This window comes from Vulpes vulpes, unplaced genomic scaffold (genome assembly GCF_048418805.1).
Source record: "Vulpes vulpes isolate BD-2025 unplaced genomic scaffold, VulVul3 u000000698, whole genome shotgun sequence".
Classification (NCBI taxonomy): Eukaryota; Metazoa; Chordata; class Mammalia; order Carnivora; family Canidae; genus Vulpes; species Vulpes vulpes.
The window spans coordinates 287,360-300,371 of NW_027325792.1; the positions used below are offsets into that span (position 1 = coordinate 287,360).

At 46.9% G+C, this 13,012-nt stretch overlaps 1 protein-coding gene across 1 annotated transcript in view; it reads right to left on the reverse strand.

Annotated features, from left to right (window-relative positions):
- LOC140597367 (uncharacterized) overlaps positions 1–13,012 on the reverse strand; it is a 32,861-nt gene that overhangs the window by 14,610 nt on the left and 5,239 nt on the right. The window contains exons 2-6 of the mRNA XM_072745619.1: positions 12,456–12,584; positions 9,999–10,127; positions 7,339–7,467; positions 4,882–5,010; positions 2,222–2,350 (exon numbers count right to left, since the gene is read on the reverse strand). Coding sequence (XP_072601720.1) covers positions 2,222–2,350; positions 4,882–5,010; positions 7,339–7,467; positions 9,999–10,127; positions 12,456–12,584 — 645 coding nt within the window. The remainder of the gene's footprint in view (positions 1–2,221; positions 2,351–4,881; positions 5,011–7,338; positions 7,468–9,998; positions 10,128–12,455; positions 12,585–13,012) is intronic.

The window sequence follows — 13,012 nt, forward strand, 5'->3', positions numbered from 1 at the left end:
AGCTACCCGGGAATAAACCTAACCAAAGAGGTAAAGGATCTGTACCCTAAACACCACAGAACGTTCCTGAAAGAAATCGAGGAAGGCATCAAGAGAAGGAAAAAGGTTCCATGCTCATGGAGAGGAAGAATTAATATTGTGAAAATGTCCATGCTACCCAGGGCAATTTACACATTTCACGCAATCCCTAACAAAATACCGGGGACTTTCTTCAGAGAGTTGGAACAAACCATCTTAAGATTCTAGTGTGGAACCGGAAAAGACCCCAAAGAGCCAGGGGACTATTCAAAACGAAGGCCACAGCTGGGGGCATCACGAGGCCCGATTCCAGGTTGTACTACAAAGCCGTGGCCATCGAGACAGTGTGGTAGTAGCACAAACACAGACCCATAGATCAATGGAACCGAGTAGCGCATCCAGAAGTGGACCCTCAACTTTATGGTCAACTAATATTCGCGAAAGCTGGAAAGACTATCCCTGGATAAAGACAGTGTCTTCCATAAAGGGTGCTGGGAACACTGGACATCCACATGCAGAAGAAGGAAGCTAGACCATTCTCTGACACGACACACAGGGAAAAACTCAAAAAGCATGAACGATCTAAATGTGAGACAAGAATCCATCCAAATCCGAGAGGCGAACAGAGGCAACACCGTTTTTCAACTTGGCCACAGCAACATCTCGCAAGATACGTCCGCCAAGGCAAGAGAAACAAAAGCAACAAGGAATTATTGGGACTTCAGCCAGATCGAAAGCTCCTGCGCAGCAAACAACAGTCCACAAAAGTAAAAGACAACCTACAGAACGGGAGAAGATATTTGCAGACGACCGCTCAGTCAAAGGGCTAGTGTCCAAGATCTATAAAGAACATACTCAACTCAAGAGCAGAGAAACAAACAATCCGATCGTGAAACGGAAAAAGATCCAAACAGAAATCTCACAGGGGAAGACAGAGACACGGCCAACAAGCACATGAGAACATGCCCCGCAAGCTGACCATCAGGGAACTACAGATCCACACCCCCAGGAGATACCACCTCACACCGGCGGGAATGGGGAAAAGTCACGAGACAGGAAACAACAAATGTTGGAGAGGACGCGGACAAGGGGGAACCCTCTTGCACTGTAGGTGGGAATGTGAACAGGTGCAGCCACTCCGGAAAACTGTGTGGAGGTTCCTCAAAGAGTTAAGAACAGATCTTTCCTCCGGGCCAGCAATGGCACTGCTGGGGTTATACCCCAAAGCTAAAGATGCGGTGAAATGCGGGGACACCTGCACCCCGATGTTTATGGCAGCAATGTCCACAATAGCCAAACTGTGGAAGGAGTCTCGGAGTCCTTCGAGAGATGAATGGATAAAGAAGATGTGGTCCACGGCTACAACGGAATATAACTCAGCCGTGAGAAACGACAAATACCCACCATTAGCTCCGACGTGGATGCACCTGGAGGGACTTATGCTGAGTGAAATGAGTCCATCGGAAAAGGACAAACTTGATATGGTCTCATTCATTTGGGGAATATAAAAACTAGTGAAGGCAATAAAGGGAAAGGGGAAAATGAAGGAAAATATCAGTGAGGGTGACAAAACAGGAGACACACCGAACTCTGGGAACTGAACAAGGGGTAGTGGAAGGGGAGGTGGGCGGGCGGTTGGGGCGACTGGGTGATGGCCCCTGATGGGGGCACTTGGCGGGATGAGCACTAGGTGTTATGCTATATGCTGGCAAATTGAACTCCAATAAAAAAATGTAAAAACAGAAAACATTTTGCTAATACTTAACACGGACTAGTATGTCCAAATGTTACCTCACAACCCCTCCCATGAAATCGGACCAAATTAGAGTTCTCAATGCAATTTCACAATTTTGGCCACAAACTAATGACTGACCTTTCAAGTTAAGATGTGGACACATGAAACATAAAGAATACGGCTTAGGAGGTCTGTCTCTACGATGGCACCCCGAGCAAAACTGAATAATGATTCTGTTTTGCGTGTGTGGAGAGAGCAAAAGAGCAAGTGTAAGGAGGAGAGGGGCAGAGGGAAAGGAAGAGAGAATACGAAGCAGGCTCCATGCTGAATATGGGTGAATCTGATGACCTTGAGGTCATGACCAGAGCTGAAACCCCGGAGGCAGAGACTTAGCTGACAGAAACACCCAGGTGCCCCTAGGACAAGATTTCTTGAGGCTATTATTTAATGAATCAATTTTCATGTTACCCTCCGGCCTGTCGTCTGTTGGCTGAACTCTTCTGATACGGAGGATGGAAAACATTTTTGGCCATGCTCCAGGGCAGGTGTACCAAGGGTTTCTTCGAGATTCAGGTTCGGTTGTTATCACTCCAGCTCCTGGGAAATAAATGGACATAGAAAGAGCTGTTGACTGACAGGTTGTTGTTAGAAGAGCCTCGAAAATTAAGGAGTCAATCCCATTTACAACTGCACCCAAAAACATAAGCTACCCGGGAATAAACCTAACCAAAGAGGTAAAGGATCTGTACCCTAAACACCACAGAACGTTCCTGAAAGAAATCGAGGAAGGCATCAAGAGAAGGAAAAAGGTTCCATGCTCATGGAGAGGAAGAATTAATATTGTGAAAATGTCCATGCTACCCAGGGCAATTTATATATTTCACGCAATCCCTATCAAAATACTGGGGACTTTCTTCAGAGAGTTAGAACAAACCATCTTAAGATTCTAGTGTGGGGGATCCCTGGGTGGCGCAGCGGTTTAGTGGCTGCCTTTGGCCCAGGGCGCGATCCGGGAGATCTGGGATCGAATCCCACGTCGGGCTCCCGGTGCATGGAGCCTGCTTGTCCCTCTGCCTATGTCTCTGCCCCATTCTCTCTCTGTGTGTGACTATCATTAGTAAATAAAAATAAAAAAAAATAAGATGCTAGTGTGGATACTGAAAAGACCCCAAAGAGCCAGGGGACTATTCAAAACGAAGGCCACAGCTGGGGGCATCACAAGGCCCGATTTCAGGTTGTACTACAAAGCCGTGGCTATCAAGACAGTGTGGTAGTGGCACAAAAACAGACCCATAGCTCAATGGAACCGAATAGCGAATCCAGAAGTCGACCCTCAACTTTATGGTCAACTCTATTCGAGAAAGCAGGAAAGACTATCCCTGGAAAAAGACAGTCTCTTCGATAAAGGGTGCTGGGAACACTGGACATCCACATGCAGAAGACGGAAGCTAGACCATTCTCTGACACCACACACAGGGAAAAACTCAAAAAGGATGAAAGATCTAAATGTGAGACAAGAATCCATCCAAATCCGAAAGGCGAACAGAGGCAACACCGTTTTTCAACTTGGCCAGAGCAACATCTCGCAAAATACGTCTGCCAAGGCAAGAGAAACAAAAGCAACGAGGAATTATTGGGACTTCAGCCAGATCGAAAGCTCCTGCGCAGGAAAAGAAACAGTCCACAAAAGTTAAAGACAACCTACAGAACGGGAGAAGATATTTGCAAACGACCGCTCAGACAAAGGGCTAGTGTCCAAGATCTCTAAAGAACATACTCAACTCAAGAGCAAAGAAACAAACAATCTGATCATGAAACGGGCAGAAGACCCGAACAGAAATCCCACAGGGGAAGACAGAGACACGGCCAACAAGCACATGAGAACATGGCCCGCATCACTGGCCATCAGGAAACTACAGATCCAAACCCCCATGAGATACCACTTCACACCGGCGGGAATGGGGAAAAGTCACGAGACAGGAAACAAGAAATGTTGGAGAGGACGCGGACAAAGGGGAACCCTCTTGCACTGTAGGTGGGAATGTGAACAGGTGCAGCCACTCCGGAAAACTGTGTGGAGGTTCCTCAAAGAGTTAAGAACAGATCTTCCCTCCAGCCCAGCAATGGCACTGCTGGGGATTCACCCCAAAGCTGAAGATGCGGTGAAATGCGGGGACACCTGCACCCCGAAGTTTATGGCAGCAATGTCCACAATAGCCAAACTGTGGAAGGAGCCTCGGGGTCCATCGAGAGATGAATGGATAAAGTTGATGTGGTCCACGGCTACAACGGAATATTACTCAGCCATGAGAAACGACGAATACCCACCATTTGCTCCGACGTGGATGCACCTGGAGGGACTTATGCTGATTGAAATAAGTCCATCGGAAAAGGACAAACTTGATATGGTCTCATTCATTTGGGGAATATAAAAACTAGTGAAATGCAATAAAGGGAATGGGGAAAATGAAGGAAAATATCAGTGAGGGTGACAAAACAGGAGACACACCGAACTCTGGGAAGTGAACAAGGGGTAGTGGAAGGAGAGGTGGGCGGGCGGTTGGGGCGACTGGGTGATGGGCACTGATGGGCGCACTTGGCGGGATGAGCACTGGGTGTTATGCTATATGCTGGCAATTTGAGCTCCAATAAAAAAATGTAAAAACAGAAAACATTTTGCTAATACTTAACACGGACTAGTATGTCCAAATGTTACCTCACAACCCCTCCCATGAAATCTGACCAAATTAGAGTTCTCAATGCGATTTCACAATTTTGGCCACAAACTAATGACTGACCTTTCAAGTTAAGATGTGGACACATGAAACATAAAGAATACGGCTTAGGAGGTCTGTCTCTACGATGGCACCCCGAGCAAAACTGAATAATGATTCTGTTTTGCGTGTGTGGAGAGAGCAAAAGAGCAAGTGTAAGGAGGAGAGGGGCAGAGGGAAAGGAAGAGAGAATACGAAGCAGGCTCCATGCTGAATATGGGTGAATCTGATAACCTTGAGGTCATGACCGGAGCTGAAACCCAGGAGGCAGAGACTTAGCTGACAGAAACACCCAGGTGCCCCTAGGACAAGATTTCTTGAGGCTATTATTTAATGAATCAATTTTCATGTTACCCTCCGGCCTGTCGTCTGTTGGCTGAACTCTTCTGTTTCTGCGGATTGCAAAGAGCTTTCGCCGTGCTCCTGGGCAGATGTACCCAGGTTGTCTGCTATATTCAGGTTCGGTTGTTATCACAGCAGCTCCTGGTAAATAAATGGACATAGAAAGAGCTGTTGACTGACAGGTTGTTGTTAGAAGAGCCTCGAAAATTAAGGAGTCAATCCCATTTACAACTGCACCCAAAAGCATAAGCTACCCGGGAATAAACCTAACCAAAGAGGTAAAGGATCTGTACCCTAAACACCACAGAACGTTCCTGAAAGAAATCGAGGAAGGCATCAAGAGAAGGAAAAAGGTTCCATGCTCATGGAGAGGAAGAATTAATATTGTGAAAATGTCCATGCTACCCAGGGCAATTTACACATTTCACGCAATCCCTAACAAAATACCGGGGACTTTCTTCAGAGAGTTGGAACAAACCATCTTAAGATTCTAGTGTGGAACCGGAAAAGACCCCAAAGAGCCAGGGGACTATTCAAAACGAAGGCCACAGCTGGGGGCATCACGAGGCCCGATTCCAGGTTGTACTACAAAGCCGTGGCCATCGAGACAGTGTGGTAGTAGCACAAACACAGACCCATAGATCAATGGAACCGAGTAGCGCATCCAGAAGTGGACCCTCAACTTTATGGTCAACTAATATTCGCGAAAGCTGGAAAGACTATCCCTGGATAAAGACAGTGTCTTCCATAAAGGGTGCTGGGAACACTGGACATCCACATGCAGAAGAAGGAAGCTAGACCATTCTCTGACACGACACACAGGGAAAAACTCAAAAAGCATGAACGATCTAAATGTGAGACAAGAATCCATCCAAATCCGAGAGGCGAACAGAGGCAACACCGTTTTTCAACTTGGCCACAGCAACATCTCGCAAGATACGTCCGCCAAGGCAAGAGAAACAAAAGCAACAAGGAATTATTGGGACTTCAGCCAGATCGAAAGCTCCTGCGCAGCAAACAACAGTCCACAAAAGTAAAAGACAACCTACAGAACGGGAGAAGATATTTGCAGACGACCGCTCAGTCAAAGGGCTAGTGTCCAAGATCTATAAAGAACATACTCAACTCAAGAGCAGAGAAACAAACAATCCGATCGTGAAACGGAAAAAGATCCAAACAGAAATCTCACAGGGGAAGACAGAGACACGGCCAACAAGCACATGAGAACATGCCCCGCAAGCTGACCATCAGGGAACTACAGATCCACACCCCCAGGAGATACCACCTCACACCGGCGGGAATGGGGAAAAGTCACGAGACAGGAAACAACAAATGTTGGAGAGGACGCGGACAAGGGGGAACCCTCTTGCACTGTAGGTGGGAATGTGAACAGGTGCAGCCACTCCGGAAAACTGTGTGGAGGTTCCTCAAAGAGTTAAGAACAGATCTTTCCTCCGGGCCAGCAATGGCACTGCTGGGGTTATACCCCAAAGCTAAAGATGCGGTGAAATGCGGGGACACCTGCACCCCGATGTTTATGGCAGCAAGGTCCACAATAGCCAAACTGTGGAAGGAGTCTCGGAGTCCTTCGAGAGATGAATGGATAAAGAAGATGTGGTCCACGGCTACAACGGAATATAACTCAGCCGTGAGAAACGACAAATACCCACCATTAGCTCCGACGTGGATGCACCTGGAGGGACTTATGCTGAGTGAAATAAGTCCATCGGAAAAGGACAAACTTGATATGGTCTCATTCATTTGGGGAATATAAAAACTAGTGAAGGCAATAAAGGGAAAGGGGAAAATGAAGGAAAATATCAGTGAGGGTGACAAAACAGGAGACACACCGAACTCTGGGAACTGAACAAGGGGTAGTGGAAGGGGAGGTGGGCGGGCGGTTGGGGCGACTGGGTGATGGCCCCTGATGGGGGCACTTGGCGGGATGAGCACTAGGTGTTATGGTATATGCTGGCAAATTGAACTCCAATAAAAAAATGTAAAAACAGAAAACATTTTGCTAATACTTAACACGGACTAGTATGTCCAAATGTTACCTCACAACCCCTCCCATGAAATCGGACCAAATTAGAGTTCTCAATGCGATTTCACAATTTTGGCCACAAACTAATGACTGACCTTTCAAGTTAAGATGTGGACACATGAAACATAAAGAATACGGCTTAGGAGGTCTGTCTCTACGATGGCACCCCGAGCAAAACTGAATAATGATTCTGTTTTGCGTGTGTGGAGAGAGCAAAAGAGCAAGTGTAAGGAGGAGAGGGGCAGAGGGAAAGGAAGAGAGAATACGAAGCAGGCTCCATGCTGAATATGGGTGAATCTGATGACCTTGAGGTCATGACCAGAGCTGAAACCCCGGAGGCAGAGACTTAGCTGACAGAAACACCCAGGTGCCCCTAGGACAAGATTTCTTGAGGCTATTATTTAATGAATCAATTTTCATGTTACCCTCCGGCCTGTCGTCTGTTGGCTGAACTCTTCTGATACGGAGGATGGAAAACATTTTTGGCCATGCTCCAGGGCAGGTGTACCAAGGGTTTCTTCGAGATTCAGGTTCGGTTGTTATCACTCCAGCTCCTGGGAAATAAATGGACATAGAAAGAGCTGTTGACTGACAGGTTGTTGTTAGAAGAGCCTCGAAAATTAAGGAGTCAATCCCATTTACAACTGCACCCAAAAACATAAGCTACCCGGGAATAAACCTAACCAAAGAGGTAAAGGATCTGTACCCTAAACACCACAGAACGTTCCTGAAAGAAATCGAGGAAGGCATCAAGAGAAGGAAAAAGGTTCCATGCTCATGGAGAGGAAGAATTAATATTGTGAAAATGTCCATGCTACCCAGGGCAATTTATATATTTCACGCAATCCCTATCAAAATACTGGGGACTTTCTTCAGAGAGTTAGAACAAACCATCTTAAGATTCTAGTGTGGGGGATCCCTGGGTGGCGCAGCGGTTTAGTGGCTGCCTTTGGCCCAGGGCGCGATCCTGGAGATCTGGGATCGAATCCCACGTCGGGCTCCCGGTGCATGGAGCCTGCTTGTCCCTCTGCCTATGTCTCTGCCCCATTCTCTCTCTCTGTGTGACTATCATTAGTAAATAAAAATAAAAAAAAATAAGATGCTAGTGTGGATACTGAAAAGACCCCAAAGAGCCAGGGGACTATTCAAAACGAAGGCCACAGCTGGGGGCATCACAAGGCCCGATTTCAGGTTGTACTACAAAGCCGTGGCCATCAAGACAGTGTGGTAGTGGCACAAAAACAGACCCATAGCTCAATGGAACCGAATAGCGAATCCAGAAGTCGACCCTCAACTTTATGGTCAACTCTATTCGAGAAAGCAGGAAAGACTATCCCTGGAAAAAGACAGTCTCTTCGATAAAGGGTGCTGGGAACACTGGACATCCACATGCAGAAGACGGAAGCTAGACCATTCTCTGACACCACACACAGGGAAAAACTCAAAAAGGATGAAAGATCTAAATGTGAGACAAGAATCCATCCAAATCCGAAAGGCGAACAGAGGCAACACCGTTTTTCAACTTGGCCAGAGCAACATCTCGCAAAATACGTCTGCCAAGGCAAGAGAAACAAAAGCAACGAGGAATTATTGGGACTTCAGCCAGATCGAAAGCTCCTGCGCAGGAAAAGAAACAGTCCACAAAAGTTAAAGACAACCTACAGAACGGGAGAAGATATTTGCAAACGACCGCTCAGACAAAGGGCTAGTGTCCAAGATCTCTAAAGAACATACTCAACTCAAGAGCAAAGAAACAAACAATCTGATCATGAAACGGGCAGAAGACCCGAACAGAAATCCCACAGGGGAAGACAGAGACACGGCCAACAAGCACATGAGAACATGGCCCGCATCACTGGCCATCAGGAAACTACAGATCCAAACCCCCATGAGATACCACTTCACACCGGCGGGAATGGGGAAAAGTCACGAGACAGGAAACAAGAAATGTTGGAGAGGACGCCGACAAAGGGGAACCCTCTTGCACTGTAGGTGGGAATGTGAACAGGTGCAGCCACTCCGGAAAACTGTGTGGAGGTTCCTCAAAGAGTTAAGAACAGATCTTCCCTCCAGCCCAGCAATGGCACTGCTGGGGATTCACCCCAAAGCTGAAGATGCGGTGAAATGCGGGGACACCTGCACCCCGAAGTTTATGGCAGCAATGTCCACAATAGCCAAACTGTGGAAGGAGCCTCGGGGTCCATCGAGAGATGAATGGATAAAGTTGATGTGGTCCACGGCTACAACGGAATATTACTCAGCCATGAGAAACGACGAATACCCACCATTTGCTCCGACGTGGATGCACCTGGAGGGACTTATGCTGATTGAAATAAGTCCATCGGAAAAGGACAAACTTGATATGGTCTCATTCATTTGGGGAATATAAAAACTAGTGAAATGCAATAAAGGGAATGGGGAAAATGAAGGAAAATATCAGTGAGGGTGACAAAACAGGAGACACACCGAACTCTGGGAAGTGAACAAGGGGTAGTGGAAGGAGAGGTGGGCGGGCGGTTGGGGCGACTGGGTGATGGGCACTGATGGGCGCACTTGGCGGGATGAGCACTGGGTGTTATGCTATATGCTGGCAATTTGAGCTCCAATAAAAAAATGTAAAAACAGAAAACATTTTGCTAATACTTAACACGGACTAGTATGTCCAAATGTTACCTCACAACCCCTCCCATGAAATCTGACCAAATTAGAGTTCTCAATGCGATTTCACAATTTTGGCCACAAACTAATGACTGACCTTTCAAGTTAAGATGTGGACACATGAAACATAAAGAATACGGCTTAGGAGGTCTGTCTCTACGATGGCACCCCGAGCAAAACTGAATAATGATTCTGTTTTGCGTGTGTGGAGAGAGCAAAAGAGCAAGTGTAAGGAGGAGAGGGGCAGAGGGAAAGGAAGAGAGAATACGAAGCAGGCTCCATGCTGAATATGGGTGAATCTGATAACCTTGAGGTCATGACCGGAGCTGAAACCCAGGAGGCAGAGACTTAGCTGACAGAAACACCCAGGTGCCCCTAGGACAAGATTTCTTGAGGCTATTATTTAATGAATCAATTTTCATGTTACCCTCCGGCCTGTCGTCTGTTGGCTGAACTCTTCTGTTTCTGCGGATTGCAAAGAGCTTTCGCCGTGCTCCTGGGCAGATGTACCCAGGTTGTCTGCTATATTCAGGTTCGGTTGTTATCACAGCAGCTCCTGGTAAATAAATGGACATAGAAAGAGCTGTTGACTGACAGGTTGTTGTTAGAAGAGCCTCGAAAATTAAGGAGTCAATCCCATTTACAACTGCACCCAAAAGCATAAGCTACCCGGGAATAAACCTAACCAAAGAGGTAAAGGATCTGTACCCTAAACACCACAGAACGTTCCTGAAAGAAATCGAGGAAGGCATCAAGAGAAGGAAAAAGGTTCCATGCTCATGGAGAGGAAGAATTAATATTGTGAAAATGTCCATGCTACCCAGGGCAATTTACACATTTCACGCAATCCCTAACAAAATACCGGGGACTTTCTTCAGAGAGTTGGAACAAACCATCTTAAGATTCTAGTGTGGAACCGGAAAAGACCCCAAAGAGCCAGGGGACTATTCAAAACGAAGGCCACAGCTGGGGGCATCACGAGGCCCGATTCCAGGTTGTACTACAAAGCCGTGGCCATCGAGACAGTGTGGTAGTAGCACAAACACAGACCCATAGATCAATGGAACCGAGTAGCGCATCCAGAAGTGGACCCTCAACTTTATGGTCAACTAATATTCGCGAAAGCTGGAAAGACTATCCCTGGATAAAGACAGTGTCTTCCATAAAGGGTGCTGGGAACACTGGACATCCACATGCAGAAGAAGGAAGCTAGACCATTCTCTGACACGACACACAGGGAAAAACTCAAAAAGCATGAACGATCTAAATGTGAGACAAGAATCCATCCAAATCCGAGAGGCGAACAGAGGCAACACCGTTTTTCAACTTGGCCACAGCAACATCTCGCAAGATACGTCCGCCAAGGCAAGAGAAACAAAAGCAACAAGGAATTATTGGGACTTCAGCCAGATCGAAAGCTCCTGCGCAGCAAACAACAGTCCACAAAAGTAAAAGACAACCTACAGAACGGGAGAAGATATTTGCAGACGACCGCTCAGTCAAAGGGCTAGTGTCCAAGATCTATAAAGAACATACTCAACTCAAGAGCAGAGAAACAAACAATCCGATCGTGAAACGGAAAAAGATCCAAACAGAAATCTCACAGGGGAAGACAGAGACACGGCCAACAAGCACATGAGAACATGCCCCGCAAGCTGACCATCAGGGAACTACAGATCCACACCCCCAGGAGATACCACCTCACACCGGCGGGAATGGGGAAAAGTCACGAGACAGGAAACAACAAATGTTGGAGAGGACGCGGACAAGGGGGAACCCTCTTGCACTGTAGGTGGGAATGTGAACAGGTGCAGCCACTCCGGAAAACTGTGTGGAGGTTCCTCAAAGAGTTAAGAACAGATCTTTCCTCCGGGCCAGCAATGGCACTGCTGGGGTTATACCCCAAAGCTAAAGATGCGGTGAAATGCGGGGACACCTGCACCCCGATGTTTATGGCAGCAAGGTCCACAATAGCCAAACTGTGGAAGGAGTCTCGGAGTCCTTCGAGAGATGAATGGATAAAGAAGATGTGGTCCACGGCTACAACGGAATATAACTCAGCCGTGAGAAACGACAAATACCCACCATTAGCTCCGACGTGGATGCACCTGGAGGGACTTATGCTGAGTGAAATAAGTCCATCGGAAAAGGACAAACTTGATATGGTCTCATTCATTTGGGGAATATAAAAACTAGTGAAGGCAATAAAGGGAAAGGGGAAAATGAAGGAAAATATCAGTGAGGGTGACAAAACAGGAGACACACCGAACTCTGGGAACTGAACAAGGGGTAGTGGAAGGGGAGGTGGGCGGGCGGTTGGGGCGACTGGGTGATGGCCCCTGATGGGGGCACTTGGCGGGATGAGCACTAGGTGTTATGGTATATGCTGGCAAATTGAACTCCAATAAAAAAATGTAAAAACAGAAAACATTTTGCTAATACTTAACACGGACTAGTATGTCCAAATGTTACCTCACAACCCCTCCCATGAAATCGGACCAAATTAGAGTTCTCAATGCGATTTCACAATTTTGGCCACAAACTAATGACTGACCTTTCAAGTTAAGATGTGGACACATGAAACATAAAGAATACGGCTTAGGAGGTCTGTCTCTACGATGGCACCCCGAGCAAAACTGAATAATGATTCTGTTTTGCGTGTGTGGAGAGAGCAAAAGAGCAAGTGTAAGGAGGAGAGGGGCAGAGGGAAAGGAAGAGAGAATACGAAGCAGGCTCCATGCTGAATATGGGTGAATCTGATGACCTTGAGGTCATGACCAGAGCTGAAACCCCGGAGGCAGAGACTTAGCTGACAGAAACACCCAGGTGCCCCTAGGACAAGATTTCTTGAGGCTATTATTTAATGAATCAATTTTCATGTTACCCTCCGGCCTGTCGTCTGTTGGCTGAACTCTTCTGATACGGAGGATGGAAAACATTTTTGGCCATGCTCCAGGGCAGGTGTACCAAGGGTTTCTTCGAGATTCAGGTTCGGTTGTTATCACTCCAGCTCCTGGGAAATAAATGGACATAGAAAGAGCTGTTGACTGACAGGTTGTTGTTAGAAGAGCCTCGAAAATTAAGGAGTCAATCCCATTTACAACTGCACCCAAAAACATAAGCTACCCGGGAATAAACCTAACCAAAGAGGTAAAGGATCTGTACCCTAAACACCACAGAACGTTCCTGAAAGAAATCGAGGAAGGCATCAAGAGAAGGAAAAAGGTTCCATGCTCATGGAGAGGAAGAATTAATATTGTGAAAATGTCCATGCTACCCAGGGCAATTTATATATTTCACGCAATCCCTATCAAAATACTGGGGACTTTCTTCAGAGAGTTAGAACAAACCATCTTAAGATTCTAGTGTGGGGGATCCCTGGGTGGCGCAGCGGTTTAGTGGCTGCCTTTGGCCCAGGGCGCGATCCTGGAGATCTGGGAT